The following is a 23,885-nucleotide window of genomic DNA, read 5'->3' on the forward strand; positions in this document are numbered from 1 at the left end:
ATCAGACAAAAATTGTCCATTAAAAACCAGAGATGATGGCATTTATGAAATTTTTTAATTATTTGAATTTAGAATTCTACATAACTCTAAAATTTCATCATTAGAGATAGACTGAGGAGTTAATGTTTTTCATTTTATTTTAATACAAAAAAAAAATCTGACAACTAATAATTAATATATCCCCATTCATTCAGTGAGTCCTGGCCGCAAGACAATAACTCATGCTGCTGTAAGTCCAGCCCAGCAGAGAACTGTGGGATTGACTGAAGATACAAACAGAAGTCTCCCTTCTCAGAGCATCCAGAAAGCCACAAGGAAACAGCTGCTTTCATCAGTTAATGCAGACAAGAGTAACCATTCAGTCTCTCAGGGACCAAAGAATCAAATGAATGCTTTAATGCCAGGTAAGGGCTTAAAAGTGTCATTCTCTAAAAAAATTTTTTAAATATTAATTTATAATCATCAGCAAACACAAACATTTCAATATACAAAAAAACAAGAAAAGGAATTGTATAGGGAACTGAATTTCTGTTGCCTATAGTTTTTAAAGTATATATTAAATTTAACAAGGTAATAATAGAATTATTCTATTTTTTATGTCCCTCTCTGAGCTTCTTTTTGTTTCCTTCCCTGCGTTTGCCAAAATATATTTTATTAATGCGCTTTGCTTTTTTTTTTTGCATTTCTATCACTACCCACCCAGCCCTAAACAGAGGTGCTCCTTTGTCACAAATAAGAATAGTCAAGCCCAACAAACCAACACATTGCTCATGCCTGAAACTGTGTTTCTCATTCAGCACCACCTCAGTTCACAAGGGTCTTCTCCTCTTTCTCTGCACTCATTGTATTTATTTCTTATGGCACAATAATATTTCGTTGCATTTACATACCAGAATTGTGCAGCCATTCCGAGATTGGTGGCTGCCCCTTATCCTTCTAGTTCTTAGCTACAACAAAAAGAACTGCTATAAATACTCTTATATGCATGAGTCCTTTCCCTATATCCTTGGCCTCCTGAAGTCATGTATAAGGTATATATTAACTCAGTTGTCTGTGGATCAAAGAATATATACAGTTTAATTATTTTGGGGATCTAAGATTGCTGAGTTCTTCAATAAAAGCAAAAAATATTTTTCTGTGGATAAATTGTGATTCACAATTGTTTGTACTTAGTTAAGAGAAATCAGACTATAGTTAAGGTTGAGAGTTCAACCTAATATTTTTGGTTTTTGTTGTTCAGTTGTTTCCATTGTGTCCAACTCTTTATGACCCCATTTGGGGTTTTCTTGGCAAAGATACTGGAGAGCTTGCCATTTCCTTCTCCAACTAATTTTACAGATGAGGAAACTGAGGCAAACCAGATTAAATGACTTGCCCAGAGTCACACAGCTAGTAAGTTTCTGAGGTCAGATTTGAACTCAAGAAGACGAGTCTTCCTGATTCTGGCACCCTTGAACTCTTTCCACTGCACCACCTAGCTGCCCTGAAAACCTAATATTATCTAGCTTTTGAACAGAGCTGAGTAATTGAGTCTTAAGAGTTGAAAGGAATTTTGGAGGTCCGCTGTTCTAAGTTCCTGCCCTCTAAAACATCCAGCCTCTGTTTAAACATGTCTAGCAACTAGAAGTTCACTGTCTTATATGGCTATTCATTCCATTTTTTTTAATAAATCCAATTCAAAAGACTGCTTAAAGTTATAGATTATAACTCATGTCTAGGTGTCCCCAAAGCAGGAAATAAAAGAAGAATTCAGTATATAATATTAATCAGGTATGGGACAAGTAGTTTATTCCTTTCTTTTTTAAATTTATTTTATTCTGAACTTAAGAAATATAACAGGCATTTCCATAATATAGTAGACTAGAAAAAAGATGACTGTGCATGAAACTACAAATCTATTATGTACTACTTGCTATTCCTTTTAAATATATAATATGATTCAGGTATGGGACAAGTACTTTATTCCTGCACACAGAAGAAATGCTAAAAACAAAAACCTTAGAAGCATGTATTAACAGAACAAATTAAACAGGATTCAGATTTAATAAATTGACAGATTAGGAAACAGGATTAAACAAATTAAAAGGATTCAGTAACCTAACTTTTAACTACTGTTGCAATCTTCTGGGAGGCTGACATTTAATTGTGTCAGAACACAAAGTAGTATTAAGTGCTGTTGATTAGGCAGTTTACATTTTGCCTCTGCTCAGCACTTTCCTTATGACTCTTAGTGGCCATCCCCTACAAGGTATTAAAGTGGTTTCTGGGACCACCCCAGTGCTTCCATTCAATTCTAACTTTTAATGAGAACTCTAGACTTCTTGAACTCACAAGGTCACCTCCAGTCTTGGACACATCCACTTCAATATACTCATTCACGTAAGATCAGAAAAGAACAAACACAAAAAAGGGCAAAGGAAGCTATACACCTGGTGCAAACTCACTTCATTGTGGCACCTTGCATTAGTTGGCATATAGACAAAGTCACCATAATACTCAAGTAGAAGAAGACCCATCTTTCCCCACCCCTCACTGGAGTCCCATAAATGCCACTTGGAAAGTCACTGCCCGGGGACCCCTCAGGGTTTGGAAAGTCCTTTCAGCTCTAAGCTACCACTGTCCAGAAGAAGCCAGGAAGTTCATCATCTCCAAAAGCCCCCAAGCAATAAGTACCCATGTCCTTGGAGTCCCCAGAAATTTCTAGAGGAGCTCTGAGTACACACTTATAAGAAAGGATCCTGTAGGCCAGCTCAGCTTCTACTACACTATGACCCTATGAACTAACACATATCTGCATTTTTCTCTATTTCGTCCTGTCCATCTGCTTGTCAAATGAGTATATAAATTTCTTCCTTAAGCTTATTTCATCATCATAAAATGATCATCTACATTGGTGATTCATTTTCAAATCCATGCTTAAGCCTCAGAAATATTTGATTTTCCTAGTAGTTTCCTCAGCTATAAAATTAGGGACTTGGCAAGATTGCAATGGTCTCATTCAGCTCAAAAGTTTTGTGATTCTCTAAAAAATACCAATGTCTATTTATATTGTTCAAATACCATGATTCTGCCAAAAAAAAATTTCTACTTTTTGTTTCAATGCTTCAATTAACGTAATGGTTCTCTCATTCAAAAATTAAAATGTCCCATTTCTGTCTATATTTATAAATGCATCATCATCCTTCCCACTAAGTATAAAAATTTTCTTAATTCTTTATAGATATTGAAGTAGCCTAGTCAATATATACATTGAATGGGCAGCTTATGCATACAGCGCGTTTTTGTTGTTGTCGGGTATGGTTTTTTGTTTGTTTTGGTTTTTAGTTTTTTGTAAACTGAGATTGTAGACTCCCTGAATCTTAGAGCCATTAAAGCCAAACTCCTCCTTTTACAGATGAGGAAAGTGAGACCTGCACAAATTAAGCTGTTTATGCATGCTGGCAACTGCTTGTCATGGGCAACTGCATTTGAGCAAGGGCATTCCCATAAACACTAGGGTTTACTTCCATCAGTTTTATGAATATAGAAGGGTACACATCAAAGAAGTGAAGATGGAGAGACGTACGAAGCAGAATCCTTTTTGATTAAGTCAGTAAAGGAAATACTAAATATATCTATCTATCTATCTATCTATATATATATATGTATATCCATCCTATCTCCTAATTCTCTACTTGAGGGAAGGGGGTACTCAGAAGGTGCCATAAGTTCTGTCTGTGTCAACCATATGTCAAGGAATACTACAGAAAAACTGCTAATAAGATATGAGGTTGTGTTAACATAGTGTCCAGAATATGGAAGAAGACAGTCTCAATATAATCTACCCTGATCAGACCCATTTATGTAATATTGGTGTTTAGTATTGTACCACTTTAAGGAAAAGATGTTGACTAAAATCTGACCAGGGGAAGGTGCCCAGGATGGTGAAATAGGTAAAATATGCATAGGATTCACTGAAGGAACTGAAGATATTTGACTTGGAAGACTTAGGGCAAATATTTTGTTATTGTTGTTAAGTTGTTTTTAGTCATATCTGACTCTCCACGAGCCCATTTGGGGTTTTCTTGGCAAAGATACTGGCATGGTTTGCCATTTCTTTCTCCATCTCATTTTACAGATGAGAAAACTGAGGCAAACAGGTGACTTGCCCAAGGTCACACAGCCAGTCGGTGTCTGAGGCCAGATTTTGAACTCAGGAGGATGAGTCTTTCTGACTCCAGATCCAGCACTCTCTCCACTGCGCCATCTAACTGTCCCTGCAGATACCATAGCTGCCTATAAATACATGAAAAGCTGGCCTCCGGAACAGAAATTACACTTGTTCTGCCTGGGCGGTAGGAACAATGAGTGGAAGTTGCAGACAGGCAAATTTCAGTTGGATGTAAATAAGATCATTCTAACAGAGCTGTTATTAAGAAGGCAGGTGGTTCTCCCTCCATGGGTGACCATGTGTAAGAGAGGTTGGGCAACGCATTCAACAGCTCTGGTTGAGAGATTCCTTCCAATTCTGAGACTGCAATTCTGTAAAATGACCTTGGTTGTTCACTCTCCAGCCCAATTCATTCTTTTCCTTAGCAACGACTGTCAATACTTTTGTAGACAGAGCTTAGGGACACTTTGGGGTACAAGTCACAAGGCTTGAATTTCAAAATTCCTCTACAAAGTTAGGGAAGGGAAAAACTTGTAGACTGAAAATACTAAATCAAATTTATATAACACTTTCAAGTTTGCAAAAACTTTCCTCATTATAGATTTGTGAGGTAGATATTGCAAGTATTATTATTTTCATTTTATAGATTAGGAAACTGAGGCCAAGAAGATTAAGTGACTTAACCAGGGTCACAGATGCAATAACTGTGAGAGCTGGAGTTTGAAGTCACATCTCTCCTGATCCCAAGACCAGCACTGCAGCACTATTTCTATATCATGCTACCTCTCACTAAATATATTATGGCTTAAAACCCTTAGATTGATATTATTTAATTTAATTATTTAATGGCAAATCTTCATTTGAAGATCACCAACTTGTTGCTAAGTCACCTGGGTAAGCAGGATTCTAAGATGTAGGTTGAAGATCATCAGTCCCAATCACTCTAATATAATAAATGAAAAATTTGTGCATACCTTTTAAAATCAGAAGTAAAGTACTCTGGTAGTAGTTATTTATTTTCTCTTTGGATCCATTTCTCTATTTGAGTGACTAAGTATAGGGTGAGGGTTCATAGATTCAAAGATCATTTTGTTATAGAACCTGAAAGTTGATATAGTCGTTAAAAGTTCAATGTCAGTTTGGCAGACAGTCTAGTGCCCTAGGGCATCTTGGTCCAATATTGTTTAATATTTTTTATCAGTAACAAGGGCAGAGAGGGCGCCCTTACCCACGCCATAAAGCTGTGTGACAGCTAAACCCTGCATCACAGAGTCAGGATCCAAAATGATCCTGTCAGGCTAGAACATTGGACCAAATCTAATAAAAGGTAATTTAATAGGGGCAAGTATAAATAAAGGCTTCCACTTGGGTTTAAAAAATCAACTGGAGGCATAACTAGACATCCTCTCATCTGAAAAAGATCTGGGGGCTTTAATGGACTGTAAGCACAACATGCATTAATATTATATGTTATGCATTTATACACACATGCACACAGTTATAGGTATTATATGGCAGCCAAAAAAATCAATGAAATCTTAGACTGCATAAAGTGAGGATTAATGTCCAGGACTAAGTCAATGATCTTCTCTCTTTACTCCTCCCTGGTCATACCACTTCTGAAGTGTTGTGCTATGACCAACCACAGTTCTAAGAGGACTCAGGATGAAACATGCTTCTCACCTCCTGAGAGACTCAGAGTACAGAGTACTTTTGTTTTGTTTTGTTTTGTTTTCGACACTGCAAGTGAAGGAATTTGTTTTGCTTGACTCTACATCTTTTTAAAGGAATTTTTGTTATTCTAGCTTTCTCAGTGGAGAGGTGGGAGGGGAAAAAATGTGAATCCAAAAATAAAGTAAAATTGAATGAGAAAAAATGAAGTATTGTGTTCAGTCCAAGGCACCACTTTTAGGACGGACATTGATATTCTATGGAGCAACCACAAGGAAGGATTTCAAAACTATTCCATATGAGGATCATTTGAAGAAACTAGAGGTGTTTAATATGGAGGAGAGAAGATCCAATGGGTACATGATAGCTGGGCTGTCTCACATGGAAGACATATTAGACTTGTCCAGCTTGGTCTCAGGCAACACAATTAGGTTCAATGAGAGGAAATATCAAAGTGACAGATTTAACATTGGTATAAGGAAAAATTTCTTAACAATTAGAGCTGTGCAAAAGTGGTAGAATCAGCTGCTTTGGGAGAGCATGGGTTATCCCTTCATAGAAGGTCTTCCAGCAAAGTATTTGGCTCAGTATTTTGCAGGAAGGATTCTTGATCAGATACAGGCTGGACTAAATAGTTCCTTTCCAATTCTGAAATTGTGGGATTCTGTTTCTGGGAGCTCAGATGTTATCTATTCTAACCAGTGCTTTCATGAGGAATCACGTATACGATATGCCTAACAAACGAACATCCAGCCTCCACTTGAAGTCCTGAAAATCCATGGAGAGCCTGCGATCTGCCTCGAGGGATTAAGTATTTTTCTTTCTCTTATTGTGCTTGTATGTACATCATAAATGCCAGAAAATCTGAGCGCATAATTAAAAAGAGAATAGAGTCCTATTGCTGCTGGATAAAGCCTTTTGATTGTCTGGGCTGCCTTGTGTTTACCCTCTGTGAAAAGGCAGGATCACCAAGATGTTGGACTTCACTGTATAGCAGTAGACGCTGCATAGTATGTGGTCTGTTCACTCATTAACGCTTTTTATCTGACCTGGCCAAGAGAAAAGAAAGCTGGTCTCTGAGACAACTAGGATCTGTTTTGTATACACACACAAACTGGCTCTTTTTCATTTGTAGCTTGATTAGTTTTGTCCCTTTCAAATCCAACTCTATAACGTTATGTAAGGGTTTGAGGTTAAAATGGACATGTCAAGTTGCAAAGTTCTGTCTAAGTTTTCATTAGTTCAGTTGTTTAACAGCATAGATGCAGCGTTTCTTAGCTTGGGATCTGTGTTTTGCTTTGCAAACCTTAAAGTATTATAAACTCCAGGCTAAGAACATGGTTTTTTGTTTGTTTTTAATATTTTGATAATTGAATTTCAATATAACTGGATTCCCCTATAATCCAATGTATTTTATTTTATGTATATAAAACATTACTCTAAGAAGGGATCAAGGCTTTACCAGACTGCCAAGGGGGTCCATGACACACACAAAAGTAAAGAACCCCTGTACTAGAGCCTGGAAGTGACTAGAGTAATTACGTGCTAAGCATATGACTTAGGAGAGTGCATATTGACCAACAGAGCATGTCCATTGTATATTTCTTGCAGCCTAAAGTGGCTATAAGATTTTGTACAATCGTTCTCATCGTCATAGTTTACTGTTTCCTTGCCAAGAAATTTTACTTTAAAGAAATTAAAAGATGGTATTTCTGAGAAAGGTAGATTTAATTTATGGGAGTTTGACAAACACCATAGCCACATAGGACTCTGTGTTACCCACAGTTCTTGATTTAAAGTGTTGGAATTATTGCCTCTCCATCTTAGCAAAAAAACCTTTTAATTCTCAAGTAGATAAATGACCAAATAAAAGTCAATTCATTTATCACTATGCAGGAAATTGGATTTTTTTGCTGATAGAAAAACAGCTCTTTCTACAAGTTTGTCTTAAGGAAAATGGGCGTTAAGATCTAAGTGTCATAGTCTATCTCACTGATAATGTCTTGTGAACAAATATAATTTAATAAATCATAATCAACAGATGCTAATATTAGGCATTACTTCTGTGCATAATCTAGGCCTGGGCTCTGAGGAGTAGAAAGCAAAATTAGTTCTTGCTTTTTCCAAGTTTATGGGCATGTAACTATTTGGGCTTTTTTAAGTCTACAGACATAATTTATCACTTTTCAGGGTGACAGGTGCAAAGCCATTTTGTTTCTAGTGAAAACATACTAAGATACACTAATTCATCCATTCTAAATCATCCCTTGGTTTTGGACAAAATGATGCTTTTATTTTGTCAAAGAACAGAGTGTCACCAGCGTTCTGAGGCCATAAAAAGATTATTCTATAAACAGCCTTGTAAACAAGTACAAATTTTTTTTACTAAAACTGAGCCTTTTATTAGGAAGACCTGAGTTCAAATATGGCCTTAGATACTACCTATGAGAATCCTGAGCACTTCACTTGACCTTCAAGTCTGCCTCAGTTTCCATGTCAATAAAATTGGAATGATAATAGCACTTATCTCCCAGGGTGACTGTGAGGATAAAATGAAATAATGTTTGTAAGTTATTTTGTAGACCTTTAACAACTATATAAATATTAGCTATTATTCATTGACTCTAAACTGGTAAAATATTTTTTAAAGCTGGCTAATACCATAATATGATAACTGATCAAAAGAAGTTTTATTGTGAGTTATTTGTTTATAATAAAACTCAAATGATATTTCCAGTACAATAAAACAACATGGGATTTAAGATCACTTGTAGTAACTCAGCCACAGAGTGGTATAAGAGAGCTCCTTCCTGTTGATTTTATAGGTTTGAAATGTGACCTGTCAATAAATGATGGCAAAACACACAATGCTAAAAGTCAATACCAATATTTCTTGTTTGTTGTTGTTGAGTCGTTTCAGTTGTGGCCTACTCTTCAAAACTGGTTCAAGGATTTCTTGGCAACGACGTTTATCATTTTCTTTTCCAACTCATTTTGCAGATGGAAATTGAGACTGACAGGGTTAAGTGACTTGTCCAGAGTCACACAGATAGTAAGCGTCTGAGCCAGGATTTGAACTCACAAAAATTTTTGACCCTTCCTTCATACCAGAGAAGAAGTCTAAATTATTATGATATTAAAAAGTAAAATATGCTATACATATATTTTATGCATTTCCGAGTTTCTAAACTTTTTCTGTATCATCTACGGGCCTTCGTGAGTCAGCCAGGACTTCCACAAAACTCCCCAAAAATTCCCATTTAATTTCTTATGCCAACCCGTGGTATATCGAAACCTCAATGGGGAAAGTCTCAATGTGGAAGGGATGACTATATTTCTTTCTAACAGAGGCATCAGCCAAGCAAATTATCAGCCACAAAATGACCTTGAACACTTTTATTTCTTTTTGCTAATTCACCTTAAAATGTAACTGCGATCTGAAGAAGGAAAATAATTGCCTTATACTATTCTTTTTATTTGAGGTCACAAAAAGTGAATCTAGGACCCTGGTAAGGCCATAGTAAATTGCACCTAGTAATATCTGTTAAAGAAAAGCTGAAGTCCAATTTAGGACTGGGATATTTATGTGAGCCAGTCCTTCCATAAGAATGCCTTGTTTTCAATTTTGAAAAACTGAAGAACTCAGATAAACACAATGACCAACAATGATTCAGGGCTAGCACAGAAACTTGTACATAATAGGTACTTAATAAGTGCTTCTTATCTTGAAATGCTCGTTGATTCCAAAGGATCTGTATGGAAGCATACTACCTACTTCCTGACAGAGAAGTGTTGAATTCAGGGTGCAGATTGAGACATTACATATTTTGGGGGGGGGCAGCTAGGTAGCGCAGTGGATAGAGCACCGACCCTGGATTCAGGAGGACCTGAGTTCAAATCCAGCCTCAGATACATAACACTTACTAGCTGTGTGACCCTGGGCAAGTCACTTAACCCCATTGCCTAACCAAAAACAAACAAACATAACGTAACATATTTTATTGGACACAGCCAATGATGGAATTTGTTTCGCTTGACTATGCATATTTGTCACAAAAGTTTTGCTTTACTTTTTTTCTCTTCCAATGTGGGTGAGGGGGTAGGACGGAGAGAAAATAGATTTTTGTTTATTGAAAATAAGTTTAATTTCAAAAAATTAAAAATAAAAAGAATGGTCTTTTTCATATGGACCGTTGACTAACCAGTAATTCTGTACTTTGGCAGCTGATATTTTTTGAATCACCCATTTTCCGATACCATTCTCTCCAAAATTTCCAAATGACCTCTGAATCACCATATCTAACGGCCTTTTCTCAATCTTTATTCTTCTTGACCTCTTTAGTGAATTTAACACCTTTTTACTACCCTGTCTTCCTGTCTTTCCTCTCTGGGGCTTTTTGGACAGTATTCTGTCCTGATTCTTCTTCTACCTGTCTAATCACTCCTTCTCAGTCTCCTATTCTGGTTCATCAACCATATCACGTTCACCACCCCCGCCCCCCCAGTGGAGAGGGAGCAGACTAGGAAAATAACTCTTGTACTTGTTTTATTTTTAATCTCTCTATCCCCAGCACCTAACACAATGTCCAACACATTGTAAGGGCTTAATAAATGCTTGGTGATTTGTTGTCTATTTTTCCCCTGAGTGGAAAGATTAGCCAGTTAAGCCACTTTAAAAAAAAAAAAAAAAAGATAAAGGAGCTATGAGAAGTGCTGTGGTAGATTGGGGCTTTTGATTTTTATTCCTGTCTCATTATTTTAGAAAATGGAGCTTGTGTCCACAGCTGTGTGACCTCATTCACAATTCACTTTGGAAAGATAAGCAAAGAGTTCCATTGCAGAGTAACTCTCAGAAGTCAGTCCAGGAGTAAGTTCCAAGGATCTACAGACAGTTCAGCAACTTCAGATCAGCCATCTGGCCTTCTGGTTTATGAGCCTTCTATAGCCTCTGCAGAATGTTTTGCACATCACTGATTTCCATCTCCATAAAACCAGCTCTGCTTATATGCTTCTTTTATAAAAACCATTAATAAGATAAATGCTTAGAAGAACGCCCAAGGTATATTAGTGTAGAAGTAAAAAGGCTCACACAGAACCTCCCAAGTGTTGATGAGAGAACCATTTGGATTAGCAAGGATGCCCCTTCCAGCATACTGCATTCAAAATGGAAAGGAAGTAGACCTATATTAACTAACGCTGTCCATCATTAGCAAGTTGAAGTCTTGGGAAAATTCACAGAAGCTGTATGAGTGAGAAAGTGAAGCTATGGGGTAGTTAGGTGGTGCAGTGGATAGAGCACCAGCCCTGAAGTCAGGAGGACCTGAGTTCAAATCTGGCCTCAGACCAAACACTTGACACTTACTAGCTGTGTGACCCTGGGCAAGTCACTTAACCCCAATTACCCAAAAACAAAACAAAGAAAAAAAAAAACTCTGAAAAAAGAGGAAGTGAAGCTATGTTGTTGTTGTTGGGGGGTTAGGTGATGCAGTGGATAGAGTGCTGGGCTTGGAGCCAGGAAAACTCATCTTCCTGAGTTTAAATCTGGCCTCAGACACTTACTGTGTGACCTTGGGCAAGTCACTTAACCCTGTTTGCCTCAGTTTCCTCATCTGTAAAATGAGCTAGAGAAGGAAATGGCAAAACACTCCATTATCTTTGCCAAAAAAACCCTAAATGGGGTTACAAAGAACCACTGAAACAACTGAACAATAACAACAACAACAAAGTCCCTTCCAGGTCTAAATCTGTGAATGTTCCTTGCCATTTTCCTTATATGGATTATTATTTTCCCTTGGGAGGTGCCTCAGAGGCAGCTTGGTGTAGTGGATAGAGAGCGGGCCTCAGAACCAGGGTCTGAATCCAACTTCTAACACCATCTGACCTCTTAACATACACTGTCTCTGTGACCCTGGGCAAGTCACTTAACCTTGAAGTGCTCTAAGCAACTCTGTAAGACTGTAAATTGCAGAGAAAGTAGAGGGAATTTATTCATCTCAGTGGCTTCTGTGCCAAAGAAATCACGGCTACAGTCCTGTCCTTAGATAGATGGCTTCTTAAAATGTACACAGTATAATCTCATTTATCTAGATGAATCAGGACCAGAAATGGTCCAAATATAAGAAAAGCTCTATAATTTGGGGAAATATTTTTACAACCTTTCCTCTCACTGGGCTCTGATAATTAGAGGATTTAGATGAAGTATGTTTAGCATACAAAGGCATTTCTTATAACCCTGCAGATACTCTTTATTGAATCAGCCTCACTTTTGACTTCCTGGTTGATCTCAAAATTCTAAGTTAGCAGCCAGGTGGCACAGTGGATAGAATATTGACCCTGGAGTCAGGAGGACCTGAGTTCAAATCTAGCCTCAGATACTTACTAGCTATGTGACCCTGAGCAAGTCACTTAACCCCATTTACCTCAAAAAAAAAAAATCCCAAGTCACATGGGGTTTGCTTGATCCTACAAGTTTAGAAGACTAATCCTCTAGAAGATACCATAAAATTATATGAAATTCATATCAGAGATCATCTTATTTACCAGACTCATTCTACAAATGAGGAAATGGAGGCCCAGAGATTGGGAAGTGACTTTCCTAAGGTCACACAGGTAAGGAATAGCCAGCCAAGATATGAATGCAGGTCCTCTGACTCCAAATCCAGGGTTCTTTCTGCTACAACTTGTACCTGAGTATGAATTCCCCTCAATAGTATTTCCAATAAATGGCAATCCAGTCTCCTACTGAAGACCTTCAGTGATGGAAGACTTAACTCTAGGAAGCCCATCCAACTTTTGGACACCCACAATCATTAGGAAGATTTTCCCTATAGGAATCCAAAATCTGCCACTTTAAATGCCCTCTTGGTGCTCCTATTTCTGCCCTCTGGGCTAAATAGCCCAAATCTAATCCATTCTCTATATGACAGCCCTTTAGATACTTAAAGATAATTGTGGTACCCCTCATAAGCTTTCTCTTCTCCAAACAAAGCATCATGGATCCTTCCAACTTGATATGGCTTCTAGGCACTATCACTATCCGAGCTGACTTCTTTGGAGTGAACACCAATGTGTGAATGAATCACTCCTAAGTGGCACAGAATATAGAGTGCTGGGGCAGGAATCCAAGGGACTCATCTTCCTGAGTTCAAATATGGCCTCATACACTTACTAGTTATGTGACCCTGGGCAAGTCACTTAACCCTGTTTGCCTTGGTTTCCTTATCTGCAGAATGAGCTGGAAAAGAAAATGGCAAACTACTCCAGTATCTTTGCCAAGAAAGGGTCACAAAGGGTTGGACACCACTGAAATGACCTTACAACAACAACAGCAATTCATTATGTGGTTTAACTAAAGCAGAGCATATCAGGATGGTCACCTCCTTATTCTAGATTCTATGCTTCTCTTAACGTAACCTAAAATCACATTAGCTTTTTTTGACTACCATGTCACGTAGGTAACTCAGAGTTTACGGTCCACTAAAATCTTCATGTCTTCATAAGCTGTTGTCCAGTTATGTCTCCTGTATTTTTGCTATTGACTTTTTTGAATCACGTAACTGAAATTGCACCCTCCAAGGGTTACCATTGATACCTTAATCGCCATATATGACGTTCTTTTCTCAGTTGCTCTCATTCTTTTTTCTTTCTTTTAATTTTATTAATTTTAACTTATGAAATAAAACAAGCATTTCCATAACATAGTAGAATTAAAAAAAAGGTGATTGCACATGAAATTGCAAATCTATTATGTACAACTTGCTATTCCTTTTAAATATATAATAAAGTCATCATATAAATTTTCCCCCTTTTTTTCTTCCCTCCCTGCTTGTTCTTGACTTTAAATTCTAATACATGTGGCACTGTTGACCACTCTCTTCTCCAGGACGCAATCTTTTCCTGGTTCTTTTCCTACTCATCTCACTCCTCAGTTTCCTTTGTTAGCTAATCCATATCATGCCCCCCTAACAATCAAACAAAATATTGACCCTCTAGAACTGACTAACCTCCTTCCAAGCCATGGGTTTTCAAGACTATGAAAAGCTGCGCATAGCCATTCCACTTGTGACTAGTGACAAATGTCTGCCTAGATGCCTTAGACAATTAGGTCCCTCTGCTACCAAAAGGAGACTTCAAAGACAGAAAATCGTTGTTCTAGTGTCCTTTTCTTAAGCCGTTTTTCTCTTTTGTTAAACAGGAGCAGTTTCCCAGCAGACTGCAACAGAGCCATCAACCCACTCTCACTCTGAGCCAGGTATGATCTTCTTTCAATTCCTTGCTATTAATGTGGCCACAAATTGATTTTGTGGGTCAGTAGGAGAAAGGGAGGGAAATGAAGGTCAAGGATATGTGGGAGTAGGGGGAAAGGAGGTTTGGACTGGGGAAGGTGAGACCATGCTGAAGGAAAATGCGTTCTTCTGCTATTTAGTGAGACAATGGGGCAGCAAGTTCCCTGGGTTTCTATTTCTATCAGAAGCAAAGAAGTAGGAAACCTAATCTGTAACATTGTAGGGCTGGGGCCCCAGCTCTTTCTGAGATTTCAGAGGGTCAGGTTCAAGATCCACAGCGACTGGATTCCACTATGTAGAGTTTATCCAAATGACAAACTTGTCTTGCCAAGTAGGCCATGACCAGACCCTATCGGCATACTCACACAGAGAATGTCAGATTTATGCTGAGGGTGTAAAGGAGTCTGAAAACGATTCCATTGCAAATGTCCCCTTAACCCTAATGGAAGAAGGATTGAAGATTCAAAGGGGAGCCAAGTTTAATTTTTATTACGAATAGGCAGTAGCTATTGGTTAGAGAAATGCACATTAAAACAACTCTAAGGTACCACCTCATACTTATCAGATTGGCTAATATGACAGAAAAGGAAAACGATAAATGTTGGAAAAGATATAGGCAAATTGGGACACTGTTGCATTGTTGTGGAGTTGCAAATTGATCCAACCATTCTGGAGAGCAATTTGGAACTATGCCCAAAGGACGATCAAACTGTGCACACCCTTTATCCCAGCAATATCACTACTAGGTCTATATCCCAAAGAGATCATAAAAAAGGGAAATGGACCCACATGCACAAAAATATTTATAGCAGCTCTTTCTGTGGTGGCAAAAAATTGGAAATTGAGGGAATGCCCATTAATTGGGCAATGACTGAACAAGTTGTAGTATATGAATATAATGGAATACTATTGTGCTATAAGAAATGATGAGCAGGCAGATTTTGGAAAAACCTGGAAAAACTTACATGAATTGATGCTGAGTGAAGTGAGCAGAACCTGAACATTGTACACAGTAACAATAATACTATGCAATGATCAACTATGATTGACTTAGCTCTTCTCAGCAATACAACGATCCAAGACAATTCCAAAAGACTCATGATGGAAAATGCAATCCATATCCAGAAAAAGAACTATGGAGTCTGAATGCAGATTGAAGCATACTGTTTTCACTTTTTCTGTTTTTTTTGTTTTTTGTGGCTTTTCCCTTTTGCTCTATTTCTTCTTTCACAACATGACTAATATGGAAGTATGTTTCCATGATTGCACATGTATAACCTATATCAAATTGCTTGCTGTCTTGGGGCAGGGGGAAGGAAGGAAGAAAATTTTGGAATTCAGAATCTTATAAAAATGAATGTTGAAAACTATCTTAACATGTAAATGGAAAAATAAAATACTATTCACAAAAAAAGAATAGACAGTAGCCAAAATTCACCTAAGATTCAAAAGCTTGAAACTGTAGAGGACAATTATAGGAGGTTGAAGTACTAAGATCCTGATTCTGATCATTCTGAAAATACTCAGGCTGTTCTCAGTAGAGCTGCTGGAAAAATCATTCTCTCATTTTAGTACTTCCACTTTCAAAACAGGAAAATCAGGCCGTGGCCCTAAAGTAAATTGTTGGTAATTCAATGCAAGATGAAGCAATGGATAAAAGGACTAAGGGAGAAAACAAGGGAAAGATGCCTACTGATATAGGACATAAAGGAAAAATATAAGATAAGACCCCCACCCTTAAGTGACTTATAATCAAGCTAATGATCAAGATCAGCATGCACAAAATGAATGTTCAGTCATTTCAGTCACGTCCAACTCTGTGACTCCATTTGGGGTTTTCTTGGCAAAGATGCTGAAGTGTTTTACTGTTTCCTCCAGTTTATTTTATAGATGAGGAAATTGAGGCAAGCAAGGTTAAGTGACATGCCCAGGGTCACACAGCTAATCAGTGTCTGAGGGCTAGATTTAAACTCAGGTCTTCCTGACTCCAGACCAGCGTTCTATCTGATGAGCCATCTAGCTGCCTCTATGAAATAAATAGAGGACATCTAACAGTGCTAAACTAGTATTGTTCTGACTCTAAATGCAACTGTGGGGTTGAGTAGTAGGAGAAGTCTTCATGGATGAGGTGGACTTTGAGATGGGCCCTGAAGGACAGACAGAATTTGGATTTTATAGAGAGTAAAGTTTAAACTACTTTACTTGGTGTTCAAGACCCATCTCAATCTGGCACCACTTTATTCTGGCAACTTTTCCTCCTTATTTTTCCCCCTCCACACATTCTACAATATAGCCAAACGTGATTGCATAAAACTCACCAAACATGCCCCACACCATCCCGTGTCTGACTTCTCTCACACTGTTCCTGGCATCCAGAATGTCTTCCTCTCTACTGCTCATCTCTTGAGTTCCTAACTATCCTTTCAAGTCACATTCAAAGATTACCTCCATCTTTCCTGATCTTTCCAAGTGGTAATAAATTTCCCCTTGAGCCATTAAACAATATTCTTTTCACTTATCATGAAATATTGGGTTGTATAGTTATTTCTGTGTATGTGTCTCATCCCTTTATTAGACTCCAAGGTCCATGATGGAAGGGGCCACATCTTATGTAAGTCTTGTATGTCTCCTAGTGCCTAGCATAATTTTTTGCATATAGGGTTTTGAATGAGAAAATGAATGATGAATGAGGCAACATATAGTATGAGGAAAGGCATAGAGATGGAAATGAGTATGGGATGTATGCTGGGGATAGTGAGGAGACCATCCTGACAAAGGGTAAGCATGCATGTTAAAGAATAATGTGGGGATAGCTAGGTGGCACAGTGGATAGAGCACCGGCTCTGGAGTCAGGAGGACCTGAGTTCAAAACACAGCCTTACTAGCTGTGTGACCCTGGGCAAGTCAGTTTACCCCAAATGCCTCACACACAAAAAAGAAAGAAAGAATAATGTGAAATGTAACATAGCAGGGTCAGATTACAAAAGGACTTGAAAGAAAGTCTGAGAAATGTGGACATCATATGTGGTAGGCTATTCTCTCTATCTTTCACTCAGTCACAGTGCTCTGAAAGTATGGTGTGATGTTCAAAGAAAGCAAAAAACCTGTCTACAAACCTTGCCAGTTCCCTTCCTATGTTTTCATCCATGATATATTCCATCTATGTCAGAACCATTCTCATTAAAATTTTATAAAGATGATAAATTATCTGTATCAGCTAATAGATACTCATATCTTCTTAGTTGATAACATTTACAATAGCTACCAATTAGTGTTGTTGTGAGAAAAGTGTTTTGCTAAATGTACAGCATTTTATAAATGTGAGTTACTGTATCATTGTATGAGCTGTGAGAGTATTCTAAGTCCATTTGCTACATATTAGTTTTGTTATATTCTTTCAGCCTAACCATTTGCTGTGGTTTTGCCCCAATTCTTCATGACTCTATTTGTGGTTTTCTTGGCAAAGATACAGGAGTGGTTTGCCATTTCTTTCTCCAGTTCATTTCAAAGATGAGGAAACTGAGGCAAACAAAGTTAAGTGACTTACCCATGGTCACACAACTAGTTAATGTCTAAGGCCAGATTTGAACTCAGGAAGATGAGTCTTCCTGACTCTAGGCCTAGTGCTCTCCTATGTCACCTAGGAGCCTAACCATATGGAGTGCCAAAGAATATGTTGGGAATGTAATAAGGCCAAGAGTGGTGACACATGCATGTAATTTCTGCTTTAAAGGGAATTTGGGCTAGGGGATCACTTGAACTTAGGAGCTCTGAGCTGCAGTGGATTAAAGTTAATCAGGTGTCCACAATAAGTCCAGCACCAATATGTTGAGCCACAGGGAGCAGGGGGCCTCAAGATTACCTAAGGAGGGGTGAACCAGTCCAGGTTAGAAAAAGGAATCAGGCTTGTAACTGGCCACTGCACTTCCAACTTGAGCAAGAAAGGGAGATACAGCCTCCAAAAAAGATGGGATGGAAGAATTGCATGGCATTGGTGACTATAGGCAAATGAAAATTTGAAGAACCAATAGTGTTTACAATTTGAATAATTGTTGACAGCAAGTTATAAAACTGCTTTCATGGAAAGTACCCTGTGGATAAGTAAATTTCTTGTCCAGATATCCTACAAATGAAGATTGTATGTCTATCACAGACAACCCCGTCTCTTATCCCCAAAGAACAAAAAGACTCAAAGCTATACTTCTCCTCCCTGATTTCTCTAGGTGAGGGCCTTTTTAGAGGTATTAATCCTATTTTCATTAGCTTTTTCTTTTGTCTGGATTGACCGTAGGTCAGGTTATTACAATGTTAGGAAAACATAGTTGGGGAGGAGAAGCAAGCAGTTAACAGAGTGTCTGGTCAGGGTCCCTTTCTCCCCACACTATAATTAGGGTCGAGACCTATGAAAATCCCCTTTTTTTCTTCTTAGTCCTCAAGGAGTACCATTTATCCTTCTCTTTCAACAGATACTTCAGACATAGTAATTAACAACAATTTAATGTGAACACACTCTTTTCAGCTATTTCCACAGCTGAGATACTTTAACCTTTCAAAATAGCTACCATACTTCATAAAAATGTATTTATAATCCTTTACATTCAATGCCGATAAAACATTACCACTGGAGAGCCATTAAGACTAACATTTTCCTAGGGCCATTAGAGCCATTTTAACCTTTATCATTTTCCATTTCATTATTGACTTTATAGTGATGTTTCAAGGCAACCTCTTCTCAATAAAGTCACTTATGCTACTCAAAGAAAGTTATCCTTTCAAATGTGGTGGTGCACATCTATAATCCCAGCTACTCGAAAAAGTGAGACTCATGGCTCTCTTGAACTGGAGAGTTCTACAGTGGGCTTTGAAGTTCAGGTATCCAAACTAAGTTTGGTACTAAGATAGTGAGCCCTCAGAAGCAGTGGGCAACCAAAGAAGGGGTCAAGAAAATAGAAATTGGCCAGAAACAGAACAAGTCTAAGCTCCCTTGCTAATCAGTAGTGGGACTGGGCCTGTAAATACTCCCTCTCCGTCCAACTAAGGAGTCTCAGTCATTTAAAAAAAAATTATCCTAATTGAATTACAATCTGTCCTTGACATTGAGTACCACTTCTAGGCCCTCATACATATCTGTTGATTACTGGATTATACACATGCCCTCAAGTATTAAAAATAAGCACAAAAATAAATTTTCCCAACTAAATTCTTTGTGTCATCTCCACAACTATGAAAACATTTACATAACACTCAAAATCCTATTAAAATCATACCATTGTAACAAATTTGTTTACCTGCCTATGCTGTAAGTCATTATAACGCTCATTAATATTAATAATGTTCTCTTTTTCTGCACTCCTGGCAATCTCATCAGCTCTCACACATTTAAAAATCCCTCTGCAGATGATTCATGGTCACTATACCGTGATGATTAAAAAAAATTCCAAGAGACATAGTTTCTGGGTAATTTAATGATTTTATTAATAAAGTCAACAAATTTATTAATAAAAGGATGGTTATTTGGCCATCTCTCTTAGGCCAAAGACTCTTCATGGTAGACTCACGTTTATATGCCCTTCAAAGAGTAGGTGTTTCTGAGGGGTACCAATCAACTCTGACCAATTAACACAATGGGAAGTGGGCTATATCAAAATGACTTGGATCACCCAAATCTTGGTCAAAGAGACATCAATTTCCATATCACCTGTCTTGACAAAAGGGAGAATCAACATTTTCCCAGAGCTGTCTGAGCAAACACAATGAGCAAAAATACACCCATTAGCTCAAACTTAGAATTTTTTTTACTATCTGATTAAATTTGACCTGAGTAAATCTTTAAAGAGATTTCCCACACTGGTTGGTTTCTGGATAAGGAAGTAGAAAAGGAAAAAAAAAAAAAACTTTGGTCCTAATACAATAATTAATTATTAAATACAAAAGAGAAATATATTCATTTCTCACAATATCTAATGCTAATTTTTCCCTGAGCTGTAATCCCACATCACCAACCATTTACTGGATATGTAAACTCAAGATGTCCAAAACTGAACTCATTCTCTTCCTCTACAAACCTACCATTTTACCGAACCACTCCCCTCTGTTGAAGGTACCAATATTCTTACAGTTTTCCTGGTTCGTGATGTCTGTGTTATATTTGATTCTTCAATCTCCATCACTTCACTTTTCCAACCATTTGCCAAATCTTATTATTTCTACCTCCACAATATCTCTCATATCCAGCTCCTCTCTACTCCTACAACTACCCCCCTTCGTTGACGACCTCATCACTTCTTGTTCAGACTATTGCAAAAGCCTCCAAATTTGTCTCCTTGCCTCAAGTGTCTCTCCATTACAATTCATTCTCCTCAAAGATGCCCAAGTAATTTTCTGTAAGCACAGATCTGACCTTGTCATTATCCTACTCGATAAAGTCCTGTGGCTGCACGTTACTTCTAGGAGAAAACATTTATTTTTCTGTTTGGCTGTTAAAGCCCTTCACAACCTGAGCATGACCTATCTTTCTAGTCTCATTTTACCTTACTTCCCTTTCTCCACTCAACAATCTAGCCAAATGAGCGTTCTCTCTGTTCCTCACATGTATCTTTCCTGATACAATGTAACCTTTGTGAGAGTAGTTATTTTTCTTATTTTTTGTCTTTGTATTCCCAGAGCTTAGCACATAATGTTGCTGTTGTGTCTGACTCTTTGTAACCCCATATGGGGTTTTCTGGGCAAGGAATTCAATAATTTGAGTCTTTCTGATTCTAGTCCCAGCACTCCATCCACCTAGCTACCACCTAGTACCTAATAGGTAGTTAAATGCTTGTTGATCAATTAATTGAAAATATGCTATATATGGAAAGAGAGATGTGCATCATATAGACGAGGTGATAAACAGTATAATTGTGGCCTCCGTAGATCTGGGGGGAAATCCCATAATTTTATTTCTATTGCATTTTGCACCTCCTTCTCTCTGTAAATTGAAAGGCATTGCTGAGTAATAGATAAATTATTAAGTAAAGATGTTGATTTTTACCAATTGGAGACTTTGTTCTACACTCTTAAAATTACTAAATCACATTAGAATTAATAGAGACTTCAATTTAATCAGAGAGGAAAAGACTCTGATGAATAAACTAAAGCTCAACCAAAAAGAAAAATCCAACAAAGAAAATATCAATTTTCTGGGCTGCCTTAATTAAATAATTAAAATAAAATACTGTAGTGAAAAAGCTTTGAAATGTGAAAAGTCCTATGGAAATTCAGGCTATTGTATTCATGATTATAAATTACACGAACATAATAGCTGACATTTCTATAGGATTTAAGGTCCACAAAGTGATTTACATTTGTCAACTCATTTGATCCTCTCAGGGTGCCCTCTCCAGTCCTCCGGATCTATATCTCGCCACTGGACCCAGATGGCTCTGGAGGAGAAAGTGAGGCTGGTGACATTACACAGCCCTGTCTCACTTAAATCCAATTCACTTGCAAGTCATGACATCACCTCCCCGATGTCATGGTCCTCTAGTATAATGAAGGACAAACAACAACAAGATCCTCTCAGCTTCCTTGGGAGGTAGTATTGCTATTATCTCCATTTTACAGATGAGAAGAATGAGCCTAAAAGAGCTTAAATGACTTGCTCAGGGCCACATAACTAATAAGTGTCTGAGGCAGGAGTGGAGCTGAGGTCTTCCTCACCAAAGTCCAGCTGTCTAGCAATAATAAGCATAGGATATCAATAGAATTCAAAGGCCAAAAGAGAATTCAAAAGACATAATAAGCCTGGCTCGTTTAGGTAGGTTTGAGACCTGACTTCATGTTTCCATTGAAGTTTTTTTTCTCCTTTTTAAAATTTTTTTAAATTTTTTTCAGATTTTATTAATTTACTTATTTTTAGTTTTCAGCATTCACTTCCACCAGATTTTGAGTTCCAAATTTTCTCCCCATCTCATCCCTCCCCCCACCCCAAGATGGCATGCATTCTGAATACCCCTTCCCCTAATCTGCCCTCCCTTCTATCTCCCCCCTCCCTTCTCTTAACCCCTTCCCCTTCAATTTTCCTATAGGGTGGGATAGATTTTTTTTCTCCTTTTTCAAGATGGTAAAGGTTGGAGGATTGAGGGTAGGTAAGGGTGATAATTAATCTATTTCTTACACCATTTCAATTGAATGCATTTATGTCTTTTTTTTTTATTTCCCCCAGATAGTAGCTCCTCAGGGAAAGATACAGACAAGAAAATGGGAAATTATATTCCTGAGTCAAAGAGCAATCGATTAAGAGAACACCCAATCCCAGAAACAGGTAAGAAATATTATAATATCTGCATTTTAGTAAAAAAAAAACAGTAATTCACACTCATATCTGGGAGATGCTTTGTAGAACCTAAAGTCAAGAAGATCTGGGTTCAGCCCTACTTCATGTACTTACTGGTTTTATGATCTTGAGCAAGCCCCTTAAGCTCTAGAGCCTGGGTTTCCTTCTCGGTAAAACTGAGATAGTACTTGCGCTGCCTTCCTCACAGGGTTATTCTGAGTATCAAATGAGATAATAGCTGTAAATCACTATGTACAACATGAAGCTTTATGTAAATGTTAGCTATGAGGAAAACACAAGCATGAAAACGTTATAGAAACATGAGTTGTTATTGTGTAGTAAAAAGACAACTAATCTTTCAGGAGGCTAGAACTCTAGCCCTGATTCTGCCTTAGAGTGGTTTTGCGATTTTGGGCAAGTCATTCCATCTCCAAGTCTCAGTTTTCTCATTTGTAAAACAGTGATCATAATATTTGCACTACCTGTGAAGTAGTGCAAATGCTCTCTAAATTATAAAACCATAGAAGACTATATAATTGTTAGCTTTTGATATTAAGATAGGATGCAAGAGCTAGAAGGCTGGAACACTGGAGAGATTGATTTGGAGAAGGGGGACTTGGGCTCAGCAATACTCCTGCTGCTCCCTCTTTGAAGGACCTTGGGCAACTCATTTCATGTCCTTGAGCCTCAGTTTCCTCTTCTGTAAAATGAAGGGGGAGGAGCATCTCCAGTCATCCTGATCCATATCTTGCTGCTGGACCCAGATGGCTCTGGAGGAGAAAGTGATACCGGTGACTTTGCACAGACCTCCCTCACTTAAATCCAATTCACTTGCAAGTCACAGCATCACCTTCCTGATGTCATAGTCCTCTTCGATAACAAAGGACAAACAACAAAATTAAGAGTTTAGCTTAGGTGTCCTGTATGGTCCTTTTAAGCTCAAAATATAGGACTACCTCTATATTTTTACAGAAGTTCAGAAAAGTTAAGTGATTCTCCCAGGATGATAAGCCCTAATAGTCTATAATTCTCTAAGTGAGGAGAGATCATTAATTTGGGGGCAGGGAAAAGAGGAGGAGGAAGATTATATAATGTCAAGCTTGTAGACTGACTAATTAAGAAAACATTTTACTTTAACCTTGGATTGTCAGTGCTGAATTATCAATGATATGTGCACATTGGCTAAATCTAGATAGGTTGGGGCTCTAGAGCTAACTTAAATTTTCACTATGAGAATTTACCCTTCAGAAATTGACAGACAAACACATTTTGATTTCTAAGCACAAAATAAAATCCACTGACCTAGGGTAGGAGAAATGGAGGTCATCTACAGTTGTGCCATAGTTTGAGAACAAAAAATATTTCCTCAGCTGCCGTGTGACTGACGAGTAGAATTTAGTTTCACAGGAGGTCACTTAAAAAAATAACTCGGTTTGGGAGAAGCAGGTACGTTTTAGTTTTCAAG

At 37.8% G+C, this 23,885-nt stretch overlaps 1 protein-coding gene across 1 annotated transcript in view; it reads left to right on the top strand.

Annotated features, from left to right (window-relative positions):
* LRP11 (LDL receptor related protein 11) overlaps positions 1-23,885 on the top strand; it is a 91,736-nt gene that overhangs the window by 60,069 nt on the left and 7,782 nt on the right. Inside the window, exons 5-7 of the mRNA XM_027857978.1 lie at positions 195-404; positions 14,016-14,072; positions 22,310-22,408. Coding sequence (XP_027713779.1) covers positions 195-404; positions 14,016-14,072; positions 22,310-22,408 — 366 coding nt within the window. The remainder of the gene's footprint in view (positions 1-194; positions 405-14,015; positions 14,073-22,309; positions 22,409-23,885) is intronic.

Source organism: Vombatus ursinus, unplaced genomic scaffold (genome assembly GCF_900497805.2).
Source record: "Vombatus ursinus unplaced genomic scaffold, bare-nosed wombat genome assembly UNPS02012602.1, whole genome shotgun sequence".
Taxonomy (NCBI): domain Eukaryota; kingdom Metazoa; phylum Chordata; class Mammalia; order Diprotodontia; family Vombatidae; genus Vombatus; species Vombatus ursinus.